The sequence below is a fragment of the Acipenser ruthenus genome, chromosome 37 (genome assembly GCF_902713425.1).
Source record: "Acipenser ruthenus chromosome 37, fAciRut3.2 maternal haplotype, whole genome shotgun sequence".
NCBI lineage: Eukaryota > Metazoa > Chordata > Actinopteri > Acipenseriformes > Acipenseridae > Acipenser > Acipenser ruthenus.
Window position 1 is genome coordinate 4,825,875 of NC_081225.1, and position 22,382 is coordinate 4,848,256.

At 39.5% G+C, this 22,382-nt stretch overlaps 1 protein-coding gene across 3 annotated transcripts in view; it reads right to left on the minus strand.

The window, feature by feature from the left end:
* Positions 1-5,257: 5,257 nt before the first annotated feature.
* The window catches only part of LOC117397908 (set1/Ash2 histone methyltransferase complex subunit ASH2), a 63,323-nt gene continuing 46,198 nt past the window's right edge, over positions 5,258-22,382 (minus strand). For all 3 annotated transcript variants that reach the window (XM_059008599.1, XM_059008598.1, XM_059008600.1), the window contains 5 exons: positions 20,240-20,433; positions 8,032-8,124; positions 7,435-7,533; positions 7,135-7,194; positions 5,258-6,793 (listed from right to left, as the gene is read on the minus strand). In XM_059008599.1, coding sequence (XP_058864582.1) covers positions 6,686-6,793; positions 7,135-7,194; positions 7,435-7,533; positions 8,032-8,124; positions 20,240-20,433 — 554 coding nt within the window. In that variant the 3' untranslated portion in view covers positions 5,258-6,685. The remainder of the gene's footprint in view (positions 6,794-7,134; positions 7,195-7,434; positions 7,534-8,031; positions 8,125-20,239; positions 20,434-22,382) is intronic.

The following is a 22,382-nucleotide window of genomic DNA, read 5'->3' on the forward strand; positions in this document are numbered from 1 at the left end:
GTGGCTGCTGTACTGTGTGTGAGAAACTGACACTGACAGCACCAAACGGAATGACAGAGGAAAAAAATTCTCACCTCGCCGACCACGAAGCTCCATCTGAAATTGACACCAATGACACAAATAAAATGCTTACAAATAAAAATGCTTTTTGGAAATGCTTTACATGTGTTGCTATTTACAAAAATGCTGGCTGGTTTGTGGTGTTGGGGGTTACAGCCTGCGAGTGATTTAAATAACTATAAATTACTACCTACAATAATTAATGTACTCACACAGTCTTCACTAAAGTCTCAATTTAAAGACTGTACGTTTCACTGTAACCCTCGGGATGAAATTGTTAGCAAGGTGGCTACAGTTTACTTATTTATATATTTTTAATTAGCAGTGGGAGAAAGCTGCTTCAGCAAGTACAGTAGAATCTGCCAGAACTGACGGACGCTGAATCTACTATAGATACTAATGAGAGCATAACAAATACAAAAGAAAAACGAGGGAAACGCAGATCTTTCCAAGAAAGCTGGGAGACTTTGTATAAATGGATTTGAATGTGTGAAGGATCACCTTCCCGTTTCTTAGAGCCGCCACTGAATGTTTTAATTTTTAAGCGCTGCAATAACTGTTCTGCTTGTGAAGCATCCACACTGTAATTTGACAGAACAGGTGTTTTATTGCACTATGCAGGACCTTATTTTCCCCCATTGGTGCTTAAGCCCCAGAGCACTCAGTCCCTGTGCACCTACCTATCAGTGATTAAAGCCTGGTTTTCAAAGGAACGTTAGGTTACTTACCGTAACCCTGGTTCCCTGAAAGAGAAGACGACAATCAACGACATTATGTATAGGATATGCATGCCCATTGGGAAGGTTTCGCTTAGCTCTCTATACCAGAGCTGCCGATAGGCCCCTTCATGTGATGACACAATCCCTCCTGCCCACCGAGGGATAAAACCTTCATCCTGAGGAAGCCATTTCTCTTTTTCCATCGAACCCGTGAGTGCGACCGATGCGACCTCACAGTTGGCGGTCGTCTTCTCTTTCAGGGAACCAGGGTTACGGTAAAGTAACCTAACGTTCCCTTTCAATTCGAAGATGACCACCAATGACATTATGCATGGGATAATGTATACCAGAGCCGCCGCGAGGGAGAAGGAACGGCAGCATATGAGAGATAAGAACATAAGAACAACATAAGTTTACAAACGTGAGGAGGCCATTCAGCCCATCTTGCGCAGCAGACAAAAAAATTGATTGTGATCCTGAATGTACTGAGACGAAGCGGTGCGTGTAACCCAATTCTGGTTGCTCTATTTTGCACTCTTTCTAGAGCAGCAATATCCTTTTTGTAACGAGGTGACCAGAACTGAACACAGTATTGTAGGTGAGGTCTTACTAATGCATTGTCAAGTTTTAACATTACTTCCCTTGATTTAAATTCAACACTTCTCACAATATATCCAAGCATCTTGTTGGCTTTTTTTATAGCTTCCCCACATTGTCTAGATGAAGACATTTCTGAGTTAACATAAACTCCTAGGTTTTTTTCAAAGTTCCCTTCTTCAATTTCAGTATCTCCCATATGATATTTATAATGCACATTTTTATTGCCTGCATGCCATACTTTACACTTTTCTCTATGAAAATTTCATTTGCCATGTGTCTGCCCAGTTCTGAATGCTGAATTCTGAATTCATTCTGAATGACCTTTGCTGCTGCAACAGTATTTGCCACTCCTCCTATTTTTGTGTTGTCTGCAAATTTAACAAGTTTGCTAACTATACCAGAATCTAAATCATTAATGTAGATTAGGAATAGCAAAGGACCTAATACTGATCCCTGTGGTATACCACTGATTACCTTGCTCCATTTTGAGGTTTCTCCTCTAATCAGTACTTTCCGTTTTCCACATGTTAACCACTCCCTAATCCATGTGCATGCATTTCCTTGAATCCCTACTGCGTTCAGTTTGAGAATTAATCTTTTATGCGGGACTTTGTCAAAAGCTTTCTGGAAATCTAAATAAACCATGTCGTATGCTTTGCAGTTATTCATTTTCAATGTTGCATCCTCAAAAAAGTCAAGTAGGTTAGACACGATCTCCCTTTCCTAAAACCATGCTGACTGTCTCCCAGGATAGTGTTACCATATAGGTAATTTTCCATTTTGGATCTTATTATAGTTTCCATAAAGTTACATATACTAGAAGCCAGGCGTATTGGACTGTAGTTACCTAGTTCAGTTTTGTTTCCCTTTTTGAGGATCGGTATTACGTTTGCTATTTTCCAGTCTATCGGTACAACCCCTGTATCAAAAGACTTAATGATTTTGGTTAGCGGTTTGTAAATAACTTCTTTCATTTCTTTGAGTACTACTGCGAGGATCTCATCCGGCCCAGGGGATTTGTTTATTTTAAGAGCTCCTAGACCCTTTAACACTTCTGCCTCTGTTATGCTAAAGTTATTTAAAATTGGATAGGAACAGGTCGACATGTGGGGCATGTTGTCCGTGTCCTCCTTTGTAAAAACCTGTGAAAAGTAATCATTTAATATATTTGCTATTTTTTTTTCTTCAACTATGATTTTGCCATTTGTGTCTCTTAGACATTTAACCTCCTCTTTGAATGTTCTCTTGCTGTTATAATATTGGAAAAACATTTTGGAATTGGTTTTAGCCCCCTTAGCAATATTGATTTCTATTTCTCTCTTGGCCTTTCTAATTTCCTTTTTGACTTGTGGTTGCAGTTCCAAGTACTCTTTCTGTGTACTTTGTTTTTGGTCCCTTTTAAACACTCTGTAAAGTGCCTTTTTTCGCTGAATATTTTTTTTCATTGATCTATTAAACCATTTTGGCCATTTTGTTTTAGATGTAGATTTCTCTACTTTTGGGATGTAATTGTTTTGCGCCTCTAGTACTACATTTTTAAAAAACAGCCATCCTTTTTCTGTGGATGAATCAGAACCACATAAGCAGTTAGCGGTGTGAGCTTACACCCTCAAGGAAGGCAGGGCAGGGCAGGATCTACCATATTAAGGTGGTAGAAACTGGAGAAAATATATCAGACAGTACAAATATCAGACAGCGAGGAACCCTCTGAAGACGGCCCAAGAAGTAGCCAACCCTCTACTGGAGTCTGCGGCTACCCTCCCAGGTGGGGGCAAGCCAGCACCATCATACGCAGTTGAGACTGTGTCCACAATCCAATGTGACAGACAATGCTTTGAGAGGGGCTGTCCTAGGGTCCGTGTCCTGTGACAGACAAAGAGCTGGTCAGTATGAACTCCAGAAAACTCGAGCAAGCTATTTCACACAGCCTCGATCACAGCATCTGGACAGGGGTGTCTAGCCTGGACTACGTGCAGTCATACGACTGGGGCAGCACGTAGCCTACAGCGGAGTGGAGCACCGTCTACAGGTAGGAGGGCATCGAGGCACCTCATGCACCGAGCACCCGAGGGTGCTATGCGCACTGAGGTACGAGACACCATGCGCACCGTGCATTCGTGCACTAGAGCTGTAGCAGTGGGCACCAAGCACCGTGTGCCCAAGTACCAAGGGCTCTGCGTGCACCAAGGTACCGAAGCACTAGGGGGCAGCTATGCAATGGTGCCTATCCTAACCGTGTGGTCACACACCAGGTCAGCGCGTAGCAACGAGTTGAAGGCAGACAGCAAAAAACCATGGTAGAAGAGAAAGGGAAGAAGACTCTGTTGCTTGTTTACAAGGCCCGACTCACCGAGGTAGGTGGCCTACACAGCCGGAGAGGTCTACTCTACAGCGGGATGAGCCCGGTGGAGTAATACGGCTGGATGGCCGAGTAACAACCGCTCTGCAGCTATCCACAGCACAACCCTGAACAGGGCCGTGCAGTGTGACAAGAGACAGGGCACGCGCAGCAGCAGCCATCAACAGGCCCACTCCAGCTGCCAGACGGCGGCTGAGTGAATCACTCGACAGCGGGGATGGGGCAAGGCCTTGCCCCGTGGAGGAACTGTATTCTCCCAAGAAAGAAATAGACACTCAATCACAGGGTAACTGCACAGGCAGTCTCTCACACACGACAGACAGTAAAGAGCAGAGCAGCCTACAACGCAAGCGAGGAGGCTGCTGAAAGACAGAATGAAGAGACTCAAAATAGAGAGTTGGTGATTCCAGCAAAGCGGCAAGCCGGCTTTCAGCACGAATGCAAGGGAAATACAACACGACTCAAAGATCTTTTCTATCAACACGCTCAGCTAGACAGAGGTCTTACGGTACCATCTTGAGAAGGAAAAAGAGAAATGGCTTCTTCAGGATGATGGTTTTAATCCCTCGGTTGGCGGGACCGAGTGTGTCATCCCAGGAAGGGGCCGATCGGCAGCTCTGGTATAGAGCTCAGCGATACCTACCGAATGAGCAGGCACATCCAATACATTGGTGGTCATCTTCTCTTTCAGGGAAATAGGGTTACAGTAAGTAAACTAACGTTTTGAGTTACTTAAAAATTCTTGTTTTTTTTTTGTTTTTTTTTTCTGGCACAATATAGTAACTCGATAATCTTGTGCCTTGTTTCCTTTGCTGTCTTCCACAATGAAATCTTTAAAAACTATTTCGGGGTATCTACTCAAAATAAAACACTGAAAAATGAAATGCATAAACACCGAAAAACTGAAGCCCTGGTATAAAAAATGTATAAAGTTTTGGTTCGGGGGCTCCCGAGTGGCGCATCCAGTAAAAGAACTCGCTAGAGTGCAGGATGCGCTCTATAGCCTGGACGTTGCCAGTTCGAGTCCAGGCTATTCCACAGCTGACCGTGGATGGGAGCTCCCAGGGGGTGGCGCTCAATTGGCCGAGCGTCGTCCGGGGGGAGGGAGGGTTAGGTCAGCCAGGGTGTCCTCGGCTCACCAGCGACCCCTGTAGTCTGGCTGGGCGCCTGCGGGCTTGCCTGTAAGCTGCCCAGAGCTGCGTTGTCCTCCGACACTGTAGCTCTGAGGCGGCTGCACGGTGAGTCTGCAGAGTGTAAAGAAGCGGGCGGCTGACGGCACACGCTTCGGAGGACAGCGTGTGTTCATCTTCGCCCCTCCCGAGTCACCGCAGGGGTGGTAGCGGTGAGCTGAGCCTAAAAAGAATTGGGCATTTCAACGTTTTGGTTCTTGAAGTGATGTGTTTCATGACATTAGAAATTCTTATGACTGGGTTTCCTTTTCAGTTGTCTAAAACGCAGACTATTACAGCGGTAGTCTTCAAAATTTCTCAGAAACCCCCCCCCCCCCCAATAAACGTAATTATTTTGCTTTTCAAACAGTTTATTTAAAACCAGTTTCAATACAAAATAATAAAAAAGCTAAACCTTAGGTAACTTAAGGTATTTTACTCCTAAAATGATTGGGACTATGATGCTGCAGCCTTTATATACAGGAGGCAACTGGTTAGCCAAAATGGTCAACACAGAATATGAAGCAAAGACACAAGATTGAACACACACCAGAGCTCCTGCTCAAAAATATGGAACTGGTTAACAAAAGTTACATGGAATCATAATTCAGGCTTGCCAGTCAAATAACAGAAAAATAAAAGAACCAGAGTGAAAAGGAAAGTAGCTGCCCAAACTTTGAAAAAAATTGGTAGACTTTAAAATTGAAAAAAACAAATTTACAGTGTTAGCACGCAGCACCATGTTTTGAAAAAGGCAATACTGTACATAAGATTGTTCACATTTAAAAGTATCTTACCTTTTATTAGCTCAATGTTTTTTTTTACTGTAGATCGTTTTGCCTAAATTAACTTCCTGTGCAGCTGGTATTTGAACTCCACCTGGTCTCACACAGCTAAATGATTTGTGATAATATTATAATAATATAAGGTAAGAGTTGTTACCCATTTATCCCTGGTAATTAGAATTATTCTGCTACCCAGGGTTTTAGTCCCAATTGTGCCTACACCAGATGTGATCTGTTCTGCTACAATGGAGGGAAGCATTTTGGGTTCCAGAGACACAGGTTTAGCCTAAACCAAGCAATTGTTTTGGTTTATTTGCATCTGGTAGCCGCATATCATGACCTTGGCGGATTTAAGGATACCGGAGACACTACATACTAATTTTTCTTCCTTTAATTACAACAGCTTCATTATCATTTTCAATAACCCCCATTTCAACTTTGAATTTCTTATATATTTCCTTAATTTTCAAATAAGCATAGAGCTGGTATTTGTTATCCAACACTCGCTTAAAACGACATTAATCATCCCACAGTTTCAGTAAAAACAGGAAGTCCTTTTCCAGTTAGAAATAAATTGAATAGCAAGCAGAAATGAGGGTTTCAATATCTTTATGACTTCACTGTGAAAATGTATCAAATTAAAAGTTCAACTTCACAATGATAAAGGAGGTACTGAAGACAAAAGGTAGGGAATGGAATTGAAAGCCTGGGACTACACTTTCTAATGTGCAATATATAAAAAATACGGAAAATTAACTATGGGTTTTAGGTTGACTCACATTCCAAACCTTTGTTTCATTTTGGAGCAGCACATACATATTTGACAAGGCTTTGTGCGTCATATCCCCAATTCAAAAGTACTATTTGAATGTGTTGTGTTACAATGCTTGTTGTTCCCTGGTACACTTGTTCGTGGTCAGCCTGCTGGTTTAGATAGGTCTCAGTACAGAGCAGCAGGAAGGTGTCCAGAGGTTTCAGACGTCAACTCAGGGTTCAGGGCTCCCAGGGAGGGCTACGGCGGCCGTCCACTTCGGTCTCCACGTGATACAGTATGTCCGCCAGAGTGTGGTCGATCACTGCGCCCCAGCCCATGTCGCTCATCTGAGGCAGAACAATATGACATTTGTCACTTAAAATGCTGGGTATCTATTCCTAGCCCTGCACACAGTCCTTGGTTTCAGAACTACACTCAATAAGGTAAATGCCCAGGTCGTCACAGAAGCAAGACTTATTACTGTTTTTCACTTCTCTGTTAGTAGGATCAGTTAAGAGCAGATTTTCCTGTTACCCAATTGCTTAAAATTCCAGACACTGTCATTAAAACAATATAAAATGACCCTAGTTTAGAAAGCCAGGACTGGGTGCAGGGCTAGTGCTAGGGACTGACCATGTATGTTAAATGTTTAAAAGTAATTCTACAAGATCAATAATGCAAGACTTACTGGTTGGTATGCGACGTCCTTTGGAGGGTACTTAAAATGCGGTCCAAAATTTACAGACACCTGGAAGAAAAGAAGAAAAAAACAGTGTTAGTGTATATAAACACAATTAAAAAGAACCATATATGATGCCTGGCTAATTAGCTCCTGTACTGTAATCTATGTAAGCAATGCCATTTACAGCCAGTCACTATTAGTCACATACATAACCATGAATGGATACTGGTAGATGGAGAACGTACAGATTCCATAACTGATCTTCTGGCCTAGAGATGCTTTTCCTACAAAACGGCAAGTACTTACAGTGCAGCTTTTATACAAGGAGATGGCAGGGAAGTAAATTCCTTCAAATAGGTCTTCGAACGCAACTCCTTGACTAACACCATTCCTAAAAAATATCATCTGGGGGATAAAAGAAAACACATTTTATTTCTACATCTGTAAGAGTTAGCTCACAGAAATCAGTTTCAGTTGCGTTCTGGACCATGTTTCCAATTGACTTTACCAAGTTTCACGTTGTTTTGCCAAAATGTAAAAGCTGAAAATAGCAGTAACATCGTTGAAAGACACAGTGAAGACAACTGGACATTCATTGCTAGAAAATGTATTTAATGAGGGGTTAGATTTTCCATAGATATTAAAACACTAAATAATGCTTAATTTAGAAATACTAAAAGAAACCTAATAAATTCAATGACAAACGTTCAGACTAGAAGTCTCTCAATCTATTAAATGGCTCAAGTAATAATTGGTCCTAAGAGTAAATCTAGCTAGTTTTTGGCAAATGGACATACTGTGCACATACAATGGATTATGTGCCAAGCCAGATGCTAATTTAAAAGAACGCAACAAAACGTATATACTGTATTAAGACAGTGTTACCGAATGCCGTTCACTTACTTTGCTGGAGCTCATTGGTTTGAGGCTCTTCTCTGCTTTATCTACAAAGTCCTTTTCCTCAAAATACAAGTAGCTTTTGAATTTAATCAAGGCCTACAATAAACAGAAAAAGACAGTATATTGGCATTTAAAACAAACCCATTATGAAACCATCCGTATGAACATGGGAGAACTCGCTCATTTCGGATTGGTCGGAACATAGGGAACAGAAGGATTTTTAAATCTGTTTTTTATCACAAATAATTAAAATTAGGGGTGGGCATCGATATGAACATTATATATCGATATCATGCATGCATTTCAGTATTGATAATATCGAAGTCTTCCCAAACACAGAAAAATGTAACAATTGCAATTTGAAACATATATACAAATAGACATTAACAGATATTTACAGTGGCTCTCAAAAGTATTCACCCCCCTTGGACTTTTCCACATTTGTTTGTGTTACAACAATCAAAATTGATTTAATTAGGAGTTTTTGCAACTGATCAACACAAAATCTACAAATTGTTCTAAATGAATTACAAATACAAAACAGAAAATAATTGGATTGCATAAGTATTCACCCCCTTGAGTCAATATTTGGTAGAGGCACCTTTGGCAGCAATTACAGCCATGAGTCTATTTGGATAAGTCTCTACCAGCTTTGCACATCTGGACACTGCAATTTTTGCCCATTCTTCTTTGCGAAATTGCTCAAGCTCCGTCAAGTTGGATGGGGACCTTTGGTGAACAGCAATTTTCAGCTCTTTCCACATATTCTCAATTGGATTGAGGTCCGGGCTTTGACTGGGCCACTCCAGGACATTGACCTTAGTTTTTAAGCCACTCCAGTGTGGCTTTGGCTGTATGTCTGGGGTCATTGTCCTCCTGGAAGATGAATCTTCTCCCAAGTCCCAGGTCTCTTGCAGACTTCAGCAGGTTTTCCTCCAGGATTTCTCTGTACTTTGCTGCATCCATTTTGCCCTCTATCTTCACAAACTGTCCAGGCCCTGACGCAGAGAAGCATCCCTATAGCATGATGCTGCCACCACCATGCTTCACCGTAGGGATGGTGTTCTCAGGATGATGTGCGGTGTTAGGCTCACGCCAAACATAGCGCTTAGCATTGAGGCCAAAAAGCTCTATTTTTGTCTCATCAGACCATAGAAACTTCTTCCACTTGGTCTCAGAGTCTCCCACATGCCTTCTGGCAAACTCTAGCCGAGATTTTTTCAACAATGGCTTTCTTTTTGCCACTCTCCCATAAAGGCCAGTTTTGTGAAGCACCCAGGCTATTGTTGCCGTATGCACAGGCCTCCCAGCTCAGCCGTGGAAGACTAACTCCTTTAGAATTACAACTGTGAATCTGTCTAGAACAGATTCACAGTTGTGAATATGGCACAACTGTGAATCTGTTCTAGACAGATTCACAGTTGTGCCATATTCTCTCCATTTCTTAATAATGGACTTTACTGTGCTCCTGGGGATATTCAATGCCTTGGAAATGTTCTTATATCCTACCCCTGATTGGTGCTTTTGAAGAACCTTATTCCGGATTTGCTTTGAATGTTCCTTCGTCTTCATGATGTTGTTTTTGTTAGGAAATGTACTAACCAACTGTGGGACCTCCCAGAGACAGGTGTATTTAACCTGAAATCATGTGAAACACCTTAATTGCACACAGGTGGACTCCATTCAACTAATTATGTGACTTCTAAAGACAATTGGTTGCACCAGAGCTTATTTAGGCGTGTCATAGCAAAGGGGGTGAATACCTAGGCAATATCACAATATCCATGTAGAAAAGTCTTGTTATATTTTGTTTAACTTGAACAGCCGTAAGCTTGGCTAGGCACAGCACATTATGAATGGAAGAAAAAATATATATATATTTGCAGACAGGCTAAAAGAATTGAATCTATTCAGTCTTGAACAAAGAAGACTACGCGGCGATCTGATTCAAACATTCAAAATCCTAAAAGGTATAGACAATGTCGACCCAGGGGACGACTTTGACCTGAAAAAAGAAACAAGGACCAGGGGTCACAAATGGAGGTTAGATAAAGGGGCATTCAGAGCAGAAAGTAGGAGGCACTTTTTTACACAGAGAATTGTGAGGGTCTGGAACCAACTCCCCAGTAATGTTGTTGAAGCTGAAACCCTGGGATCCTTCAAGAAGCTGCTTGATGAGATTCTGGGATCAATAAGCTACTAACAACCAAACGAGCAAGATGGGCTGAATGGCCTCCTCTCGTTTGTAAACTTTATGTTCTTATACATACATACATACATACATACATACATATATATATATATATATATATATATATATATATATATATATATATATATCAAATGATTTAACCGATTTTCCTGTTTTTTTTGTGTTTGTTTTCAGGTGCGTATTCCTTTAAAGAAAGACTACCCTGTTTCTAATTAGTTCATGCTTGCACTTTTTGAAAACAGGATATATCTTCCGGTAATGGATTGGAAGGGGAGGAAACAGGTGAAGAAATGGGGGTAGAGCATACATGTCTGAGTAACAGTACAATCCTACAATCTACAGAGATTGCAATAAACAGATTCCCACACATACCAAGTTACTGTAATGTAACAAATGTACATATAAAAGCTTACTTTCACCTGACTATTCAATACTGAACATAAAAAGCATACACTCTTGTAAACAATCCGACATGGCGACCCTACGAAGGGGTTTCCAAACACCAGAAGCAACTAAACATTTAATTATTATTATTATTGTGCTTTACTTTGATTTGATTAAGGATTTCTCAAAGATTTTTTATATCAATTTAGAATCTGAAACAGGGGAGGCACTGAATCTAAACTGGACGGGCCACGCTCCGAAAACCCGCCCATAACGCCGGGCCTGGATAAAGTCTGGGAAAATAATGCAGATGATGCGGTCAAACATAATTCCCTACATTTTATATAAGGAAGCTATTAGCTTGTTATTGTTTGGTAAAAATATGAACAGAAACTAGGTTGTTAGCAAACTTTGGCAGTATCTGGTTATATATGATAAAAAAAAAAAAAAACTGTTTTATTAGTGGATTTATGTAGGATTTCTTTTTTGAACCTTACCACCTTACAATTGTATCTGTCTACATTTTTTTTTAATGGTGCGTAGTGTTAAATGGAAATGTTTATCTACTGAAAACTGTATTTGTGGTGGGCTACCATAGTTTACCTTTTGGTACCCCATCGGTCTACCACACAATAGTGATTTGTCCACCCCTGGACGTACATCTTTCACAACAAATGCGATTAGCTTATTTCATTTTTTCTTGTTTACGTCTTTCATTTATTGGACGCTTTGAAAAATCCAATTTTTGACTGCCTTTTCTGCGTATCACTTGCCTTGACTGCAGTACCTCTCGTTGCTTGATTTTCACCCGACAGGTTTAATGGATGTTTTCCTGTGAGGTGCGCATGCATAGACGATGTGCTTTGGTTGTATTTTAGCACTTTCTGACAGTGTGCACTGTACTTCACGTTTGTCTTCCTGTTTTTTTGAAGTACTTCCACACTAAACTAGTTTGTTGCGTTTCTTTTGATGCTGAAGTTCTCATATCGGATGTATCATCCGCCATTTCAGCACATGGTGTGAATCGCGTGACATTTCCGGTTAGCTGAATACCAGCGCTGACGTCGACTGCACTCAAATTCAGTCGACCATTTGGTGCTACGTTTAATACATAGATCAAATTATTTAAGCCGATTTTCCTGTTTATTATATTTTTTTGTTAAGATTATTTTTGGGTGTGTATCCCTTTCTTAATTAGTTGATGCGCGCACTATTTGAAAACAGGATCGTATCCGGTAAGGGATTGGCTGGTGAGAGGAAACATTTGAATAAACGGGAGTAGAGCACACGAGAGAGGGTACACAGGATTTGTTGTTTTTTTTTATTTATAGTATTGAAATACATTTGTTAAAATCGGGTTCTTAGAAAAAGAAAGACGCGAATCAATGGAATAAAATGGTTAAATAATACTTTAATGTGTGCCTACGAGACTAACATTGATTGGTATGTATAGGGTTGTATCTTAATATAAAATAAACTTGATTATACTGCGTTTGTATTATTAGCAGTATTAGCAATAAGAAGTATGTCACTGCGAGCATACGTGAATTTTTTATCCCTTTATTATTATTATTATTATTATTATTTTTTTTTTTTTTTATTTCTTAGCAGACGCCCTTATCCAGGGCAACATACAATTATTACAAGATATTTTTACATACAATTACATAATTTTTTACACATTATTTTTACATACAATTACCCATTTATACAGTTGGATTTTTACTGGAGCAATCTAGGTAAAGTACCTTACTCAAGGGTACAGCAGCAGTGTCCCCCACCTGGGATTGAACCCAAGACCCTCCAGTCAAGAGTCCAGAGCCCTAACCACTACTCGAAATATGGAAATTATTATCGATATCGAATAACATATCAAAATATCGATATTGGTGCCCATCCCTAATTAAAATACTGTTTCATTTGAACAAGTGTAAAGTTTGTTTGATAGCTCATTCTGGCTTACCAAGAAATCTTGCTGTGTCTTCTTGTACCAGTGCTGTTAAACAATGTTCCAAGGGTAAACTAAATCCCCTGCTGTGTTGGTCTGCCAGTCTTAAATGGATTATACATTGAGGGAAAACTGTTAAACAAGTCCCCTGCTGTGTAGAGCCAGACTTGACTAAGAAAATTTAGATTGTTATCAGAACTAAGTATCGAGCCTCAAACAAATGTTTCACACTTGTGACGATACATTCCTAGAGGTGAGCCATCAAGTCTAAGGAACGTGTATTCAATCTGATCAATATGTTGTCATACTGCCACCTCTGGACAATGGAGATGGTTCAGTTCGGAATTAAATTAACATTGTATTCAATGGAGAATTATGTTAACTGTTATAAAAACGATATTCTTGTGAAGGCAAATTTAGAAACCTAGAAGATATAGTGTATTAAAATCCTTACTTAATCACAAAAAAGTAATTTATCATTCTGGAAATGGATTAAAATCAAATTCATTATAATGTTAATTACAGACGATTCATTTTGGTATTGCATTGTGTAAAAAAAAAATACCTCAGGGAAAGAGAAATGTGATTATCAAGTAAAAATTAATAACTTTAACAGAATGCCTTTTCTGTGATTTATGATATTTTGTTTAAATGACAAGGGCGATGTATTTATTTGGTGAAGTTATGAGGTCATCCTGCTTGCATTCAAAACAGCCAATAAAAATACCTAATGGAGGATTTACCAATGGGATGTCTGGCAGAGTTGACCAATTGAATGACAATAATCTGAGAGATAAACCTATTGTCAAATGTTATAAAAATGCTTGTAGCATAGAATCTAGAAAATCTCAAAGGAAAAACGAGCTCTCTCTCCAAGCTCTCAATGAAAACCATCAACTTCTCCAAGGACTCTCTCTAAAAAGACCATACAACTTGGAAAAGAAACACGGAAACATCTAAGTGTGTACAATTGGACTGAATCGCTGAAGACTCAACAACTCTCAACATTCTAACTTAAAGGAATGAAAATTATAGTAAAAAAAAGCTGAAAACTGGCAGGAATCTGGGATATTTTGCTCAGGAACCCAAATTGAATGAAGTTAAGATTCAAATTACACCTGCAATGTGAACTGTAGAACTGCACCGTAACTGTACTTGTTTGTGGACCAATGTAATAACAACTTGCCAAGACAGCCGTCTGCAAGCACCAATGCAATGGGGTACGGAATGTAAAAACAACTGCCTTATTTTTTCAGGTTTTGTTTCTGTTACTTTGCTGAGATCGATTTATATAATAATTTAGTGGGGTTACACTTCAAAAAAACTTTACACCAACTGTCATAAATGTATTAATAGCTTAAAACAAAAAATATATATAAATGGACTGCACTTAAACAAAAAGGGAACCAATCTACTTCGGAGAAAGGATCCCTGATGAGCATAATAATAGGAGCATGCTATAGACCAGGGGTAGTCAATAGGCGGCCCGCGGGCCAAATCCGGACCGCCAGACGCTTTTGAACGGACCGCGGAATCGTTTTATTTACTTAATATTATCATTATTGTATTTTTTTTAATTATTATTTTTACCCTCTCATTCCCTCACAATGCCATCTCTGATCTAGTGTACTGTTAATTTGAACTATCGTCAGTTTCCACGAATAAAAAAAACGAACGAGAGTTCCTTTTTTATACACCTTCCACTGTACGCTCGTGCGCACTGTTGAACGCTGTAGTCCCGCCTCCAGTGCTTTCGATGTCAAGTTAACAGCAGTGTGTTTAAACATGGCAGCAAAAAAAAGGAAAGTTGATAACGAAAATCGTTCATTTAAAGAAGAGTGGACCGATGCTTTTTGTTTTGTTTTGCCACAGCGACCAAATGCTCGACCGGTATGTTTAATATGTACAGAGGCTGTTGCTGTTATTAAAAGTGGGAACATCAAACAGCACTATGAAACGAAGCACATGGATTTTGACCACAAATATCCACTGGGCTCCCGTTTAAGATCAGACAAGATCACTTCATTAAAAGATGGATATTCTCATAGCACAAATATTATTTCAAAGGCTACTTGTGCTCAGGAAAAGGCAACTGAAGCTTCACTGAGGTGTGTGTGGGTTATGGCAAAACACAGGAAACCTTTTACAGATGCGGACATGGTTAAGCAATGTATGGTTACTACAGCTGAAACCCTTTTCGCGGAGAAGAAAGACGTTGTTGAAGCCTTCAGACAACTACCACTTTCAGATACAACAGCTATTAGGCGCGCTGAGATCATGGCACAAGACGTTTTTAAGCAGTTAAGTGAGAAACTGAAAACTGGAAAATTTTCCGGCAGTGGACGAATCCTGTGATATCAGGGACACAGCTCAGCTAGCAATGTATGTCCGGTTTTTTGATGGAGAGAAATTTGTGGAGGATTTGTTGTCGCTTATACCGCATAACAATCGCACGACAGGTGAGGATTTGTTTAATTCTGTTCAAACTTTTTTGTCTAATGAAGGTTTTGATGTGAATCAGATTGTGTCAATTACAACAGATGGCGCTCCTGCCATGATCGGTACTCGCCGAGGGCTTGTGAAACGTCTGCAAGACCTGAACCCCAATTTGATTTCCTATCACTGTGCAATCCACCAAACCGCACTTTGTGCAAAGCTCAGTGATGAGTATTCTAATGTAATGTCAATGGTGATAAAACTTGTCAACTTCCTTCGCTCAAAGTCAGCACTGCAACACAGGCAATTCAAAAGCTTTCTTTCAGAAGTGTCTGCCGATTACGATGACCTCTTGGTCCACAATGACATCCGCTGGCTGAGCAGAGGGCAAGTACTAAGGAGGCTGTGGGAAATTCGAGTTCATGTGGAAGAATATCTGCATACAATTCCAGGGAAAAGGGCAGAAGAACTGTACACATTTTTGAGAGATGCCGCAAGCATGAGCATCCTGGCATTCCTTGTTGATTTGACTGGCCACTTAAATGATTTCAACTTAAAGCTACAGGGGCGAAATCACAATGTAGTAGATCTCCATAGCAGTGTCGCTTCATTTAAAAACAAACTGAGTCTTGTTGATTCAAAAGTGATTTGGAAACTGGGGGGATGCTGCATTTCCCAACGCTGATAAGCTGCCGGGACACTGCAGACGTGCATCAGATGACGTCATCTCTGGACAGGCTTCTTCAAAACTTCCAGCACAGGTTCCAAGAATTTGAAAGTGTTAAAGATGTCTTCCTGTTTGTAAAGAACCCATTCGTGGTGCAAGCAAACGGCACTTGGTGTGATCAAGCAAAAGCATCCTTTCCGGATGTTGAAAAAGCAAAACTACAGCTGGAGCTTATTAATTTACAATCTGATGAAGTGCTTAAGATGCGGCACACTGAAACTACATGTGAAACTTTCTGGACAACCCTTGTGCTGGACTCCAAGTATCCACACTTGAGGAAGGTGGCATTTAACATCTTGACTATGTTTGGCTCGACATACGTGTGTGAGTCTGCGTTCTCAACAATGAACAACATTAAATCGCGTAATTGCTCCGTTTTGACTGATAATCATCTGTGCAACTGCCTCCGTCTTGCCTTGACTGAACTCACTCCAAACTTCAAGGCCCTTGTCCACCAGAGGACCTGTCATTTTTCCCACTGATGGTGAGTATTATAATTCTACATTATTCACATATATTTTATTTCAAATTGTATTGCTGTATAAAATTACATTTTCAGTAGTGATACCGTACTATAGTTAACAGGTATTTCACAGTAATTATTCATGATTATTTTGCTTAAAACATGTGTGTGTGGGTGTGTATTTGTTATTGGAAAGACTTGAATCATAAAAGCTAAGATAGAGAGTTCATCTGTACTAAGTATTATTTTCTTTCAAACTTTAATATTAAACAAGCAACAAGGCTTTGTAGATTATCTATATTAATCTATGCCTACTATAATTTTATTTAACAAAACCAAAGTTAATACTCTTTGTAAACTCTAATTCAAAACTTAAAACAGTTATCTGAAAGTGTTTTAATGCTAATATTTACATCTGTTTGACATTTTATATATGTACTTTCTCAAAGTCTCAGATTTAATTTATTACATTTTTTTTAATGGACTAAAAATATAAGCAATGGGGTATATTACTAATTCACAGCATTGTATGTGTTTGTTGGACAGGGGCACTTGCAGCAAGAAAAATGTTTTGGACCTTGACTTTCAGATGAGTCTGGACCTTGACTATACCTTGACCATGAAATGTGGACCTTGACAAAAAATAATTGACTACCCCTGCTATAGACCACCAAATTCAGACGCCGAGCAAAATAATCTGTTATACAATGACATTAGAAATGCGTGTAGCAAAGGAGAAGCCATACTAATGGGGGATTTCAATTTCCCCATATAAAATGGGAAAACCCGATGGGGGGCACGACGGACAAAATTGAAAACGACTAGAGCGGAGGCATGCCTTGATTTAGTCTTTTCAAATAATGAAGACAGAATAACTAAAACAGGGGTCAGGGAGCCATTGGCAAACTCAGACCACAACATGGTCTCATTTGAAGTGATTTTTAAAACCCAAAAAGTAATGACTAAAGCTAAGGTTTACAATTTTAGAAAAGCAAACTATGAAGGTATGAAACAGAGACTAACAGAAGTAGTTTGGAGTAAAATAGAGAAAACATCCACAGAAAAAGGATGGCTATTTTTTAAAAATGTAGTACTAGAGGTGCAAAATAATTACATCCCAAAAGTAGACAAATCTAAATCTAAAACAAAATGGCCAAAATGGTTTAATAGATCAATTAAAAAAAAAAAATTCATCAAAAAAAGGCACTTTACAGAGTGTTTAAAAGGGACCAAAAACAGAAAATAGGAGGCACTTTTTTTACACAGAGAATTGTGAGGGTCTGGAACCAACTCCCCAGTAATGTTGTTGAAGCTGACACCCTGGGATCCTTCAAGAAGCTGCTTGATAAGATTCTGGGATCAATAAGCTACTAACAGCCAAACGAGCAAGATGGGCCGAATGGCCTCCTCTCGTTTGTAAACTTTCTTATGTTCTTAAAAAGCTGAGATTTTTCATCTCTGACAACAAGAGAATTACTTGTTTATAAAAGATCAATTCAAAAGATTAATAAAAACACTCTGTTGCTATTAAATCTAAAAGTATGCTAAAATAAACGAAGCAGAAGTAAACCGAAAAATACTAAAGTTACTTAATACACAAGTGCTTTTTTTTTCTTTTTTCTTTTTTTTTTTTTTAAATGTAGTTGTTGCCAATTAGTTTTTATTATTTTCGCCCCAATTTGAAATGCCCAATTATTTTTTAGGCTCAGCTCACCGCTATCACCTCTGCGCTGACTCGGGAGAGGTGAAGATGAACACACGCTGTCCTCCGAAGCGTGTGCCGTCAGCCGCCCACTTCTTTACACTCAGCAGACTCACCGTGCAGGTCGGCCAATTGAGCGCCGCCCCCTGGAGCTCCTGTCCACGGTCGGCTGTGGAATAGCCTGGACTCGAACAGGCGACGTCCAGGCTATAGAGCGCATCCTGCACTCTAGCGAGTGCTTTTACTGGATGCGCCACTCGGGAGCCACTCGGGAGCCGCCACCCCCCCCCCCCCCAGTGCTTTTTAAACCGGTTCAAAATGGCGCTGCTGTAGCCTGTAACAGGAAGAGGACACCCCTTGGTATGTATTTCCTTTGCATCATGGGAAATTGAGTTCTGAAGAAAAAGCCATCTTGTTTTTCTTCAGAAATCCTTAAATCAGGGCTTCTCAAACTCGGTCCTGAGGACCCCCTGTGTCTGCTGGTTTTCATTCCAACCGATCTCTCAATTACTTCACTAGACCCTTAATTGAACTTATAATTTGCTTAGTTGGACCTTTTTACTTGTTTTCAGCTCTTAAACAGTTACAGATTTCAAGTTAGCTAGAACATTTTATAAGTACCTTGAACTACAACTTTCCATGTACGATTAATTCTGTTTAAACTGCATATGAAGTAATATTAACCTATATTGAACTAGCTGAAGTACCTGGCGTTGCCCGGGGAAATTCAATATTTCATGCAAGACAAATTGAGGAACGGTAGCCTTATGGTTTCCTATAAGGTTACCGATCTTGAGTGTCGCACAGTGCACTTGGACCCCTTTCCCTCTTTTTAACTGTTTTTTTTTTGTTGCCATTTTTGCATTTTTGTTCTTTATTTTTTTGGTTTTGTGGGTTTCTTTAAATTTGAGATGCATGGGATGGCTACTGTAGTGATCCAGCAATGGGGTTACTAAATAAAGCACCCTGGGGGTCAAAATTTTGGAGCCAAACATAACCCTTGACCCTGGATGAAAGAAAGTTTACACGCAGAGCTCTTCCAAAGTTTGGCTGCATAAAGCATAAGGAACAGACAGACACACAAACTTTCTTCTTTATATATTAAGATTACATGATCTAATAAGAATGCATTGTTGAATGTTGAATATAATTAGAATCTTAATTGCAACTGAATATATGGTTATGATTTGTCTAGAACATACTTAGTATAATACTTGATTATACATTGAAAACAAATTAATACAATCTACTAATTTTTGTAACTTTAATAAAAGGTATTTACTTTCAACAAGATTTGTTTTTGTATTTTGAAACAAGCACTGATATATAACATTGAATTGAATCAAGATTGACTATTGTCTAAATCTTAAATCATATGCCAAATGAATCAATCCTATTTATAGCCAGAATTCTATGATTACTGTAGAATATATGTTAATATGTTTAAGTAACTTTTGATTGCACTTGGATGTTTATGTAGTTTTGATGGAAAGATAGAAGGATATTGTGGTAAAACCCTAGATCATTATAGTAAGGTATTGTTTATACATGTCTAAAGGCGTGTCTTGAGAAGGTATCCAAACACATGTTTACTTGTCTCGAGTGGCCCAGGACTGGATGACAGGGAAGATTTACTGAAGATACTGCACATATAGCGATGACTATATGGACATCAATTACTGTAAAATATTTGATTTAATAGGGGTTGGGATTGAACCCCCGTGATTATAAGCCTAAAATCCAGCTAGATGCAGTCAAGACTTAATTAACCTGGACCTTTGGTAATCCCAATTAAATTGCGGAAATCGGATTATATAGTGAAACTGGGTTTTTCAAAACGTCAACATGCGATCGGGGTTACTGGGATCCAGATTTTGCTTTAGTAATCCGATGCCACTTTTAAAATCGTGATTAAAATGTTGCATTTGTGTTTCTCAGAATTTAAAGATGAGATCAAGATTACTTTTATCCAAAATATCCGGATCATTTGAACACATACACTATATGTCCAAATAGAGTATTATAAAACATGTTTGACATGTATTTAAGTTTTGTATCCATGTTGGGAAATTAACAACATGTCTGATTAAAGATCACGGTTATCCAGATTACAAGTTCTGAAAAACCGGCCCCTGGTCACCAAACTGACCTATTACACACATGCACTAGATTATGTGCACAGCAGTGGGTTTTCGCTCTTTTAATTAGAAGTAAATTTGCAAACAAAGTTTTATTTTCCAATAAGCAATGCCCTTTCTGTCATGCAGGTGTATTCTATTGGAAATAGAGTTTTGTTAATTACATTTATTCGAAAAAAAAGTATTTTAAACCTGCAATACCTTATCTTTGTAAGTGTCTGGGAGGGCCTTGGCAGTCTCTGTGCCATCACGGAGACAGATGTAAAACCCCAGGGTATCCCCCTGGCCGTACCCATCCGAGTAGTGCTTGCCGTTGGACTGGTGAAACTTTGTACCTTTCTTACTGCGCCAGGAATAGCTGAACTTGTCATAGCCCAGTGGTGCCTGCAGATTACCTGAAAAAAGAAAAAATTCCAAAACACATTAAAATTAGGGGTGGGCAACGATATGAAAATTGTATATTGATATCGTGCATGCATTTTGATATCAATAATATCAAAGTCTTCCAAAACACAGAAAAATATAATAACACAACTGCAATATGAAACACATATATATATATATATATATATATATATATATATATTGTAAAATAGCGGGTTATGAGAAACAGCAGGGAGGGGGTTAAAACCTCCCTGCTATAGAAATGCTCTGGTTTGATTTGTGTTGCTTTATTGTTTTGTTTAATTGTTTAATTGTTTTATTATTAATTATCGTCCGCACCTGGGCGTTATTGGAAATTAGGCCCAGGTGCGGGGTTTAAAAAGAGAGCAGGCAGTCTGCTCAGGGCTGCTGAATGGAAGGAGGCAGAAAGGAGTGCTCTGCTTCCTGGCAGTCCCGAGAGAAAGATACAGTGCAAACCTGTGTAGTTAAGTTTTGTGGAACAGGGAAACGGCTTATCCGTCCTGTGATAGTTAGGTTCCTGCGTGTGTAGTTAGTGCTCAGAAAGAGCTAGGTGTTTATTTTGTGTACTTTGTTTTACGTTTGTGTTTATTAAAAATTAGCGCGTCAGCGCTTAAAAACTCAATTTCTGTCTCTGGGTCAAGTTCTTAAAGGGGCAACGAACCCGAGTGGGTGAGTGCCTTTTACAATATATATACAGTGCGAAAGTATTCGGCCCCCTTGAACTTTGCGACCTTTTGCCACATTTCAGGCTTCAAACATAAAGATATGAAACTGTAATTTTTTGTGAAGAATCAACAACAAGTGGGACACAATCATGAAGTGGAACGAAATTTATTGGATATTTCAAACTTTTTTAACAAATAAAAAACTGAAAAATTGGGCGTGCAAAATTATTCAGCCCCTTTACTTTCAGTGCAGCAAACTCTCTCCAGAAGTTCAGTGAGGATCTCTGAATGATCCAATGTTGACCTAAATGACTAATGATGATAAATAGAATCCACCTGTGTGTAATCAAGTCTCCGTATAAATGCACCTGCACTGTGATAGTCTCAGAGGTCCGTTTAAAGCGCAGAGAGCATCATGAAGAACAAGGAACACACCAGGCAGGTCCGAGATACTGTTGTGGAGAAGTTTAAAGACGGATTTGGATACAAAAAGATTTCCCAAGCTTTAAACATCCCAAGGAGCACTGTGCAAGCGATAATATTGAAATGGAAGGAGTATCAGACCACTGCAAATCTACCAAGACCTGGCCGTCCCTCTAAACTTTCAGCTCATACAAGGAGAAGACTGATCAGAGATGCAGCCAAGAGGCCCATGATCACTCTGGATGAACTGCAGAGATCTACAGCTGAGGTGGGAGACTCTGTCCATAGGACAACAATCAGTCGTATACTGCACAAATCTGGCCTTTATGGAAGAGTGGCAAGAAGAAAGCCATTTCTTAAAGATATCCATTAAAAGTGTCGTTTACAGTTTGCCACAAGCCACCTGGGAGACACACCAAACATGTGGAAGAAGGTGCTCTGGTCAGATGAAACCAAAATCGAACTTTTTGGCAACAATGCAAAACGTTATGTTTGGCGTAAAAGCAACACAGCTCATCACCCTGAACACACCATCCCCACTGTCAAACATGGTGGTGGCAGCATCATGGTTTGGGCCTGCTTTTCTTCAGCAGGGACAGGGAAGATGGTTAAAATTGATGGGAAGATGGATGGAGCCAAATACAGGACCATTCTGGAAGAAAACCTGATGGAGTCTGCAAAAGACCTGAGACTGGGACGGAGATTTGTCTTCCAACAAGACAATGATCCAAAACATAAAGCAAAATCTACAATGGAATGGTTCACAAATAAACATATCCAGGTGTTAGAATGGCCAAGTCAAAGTCCAGAACTGAATCCAATCGAGAATCTGTGGAAAGAACTGAAAACTG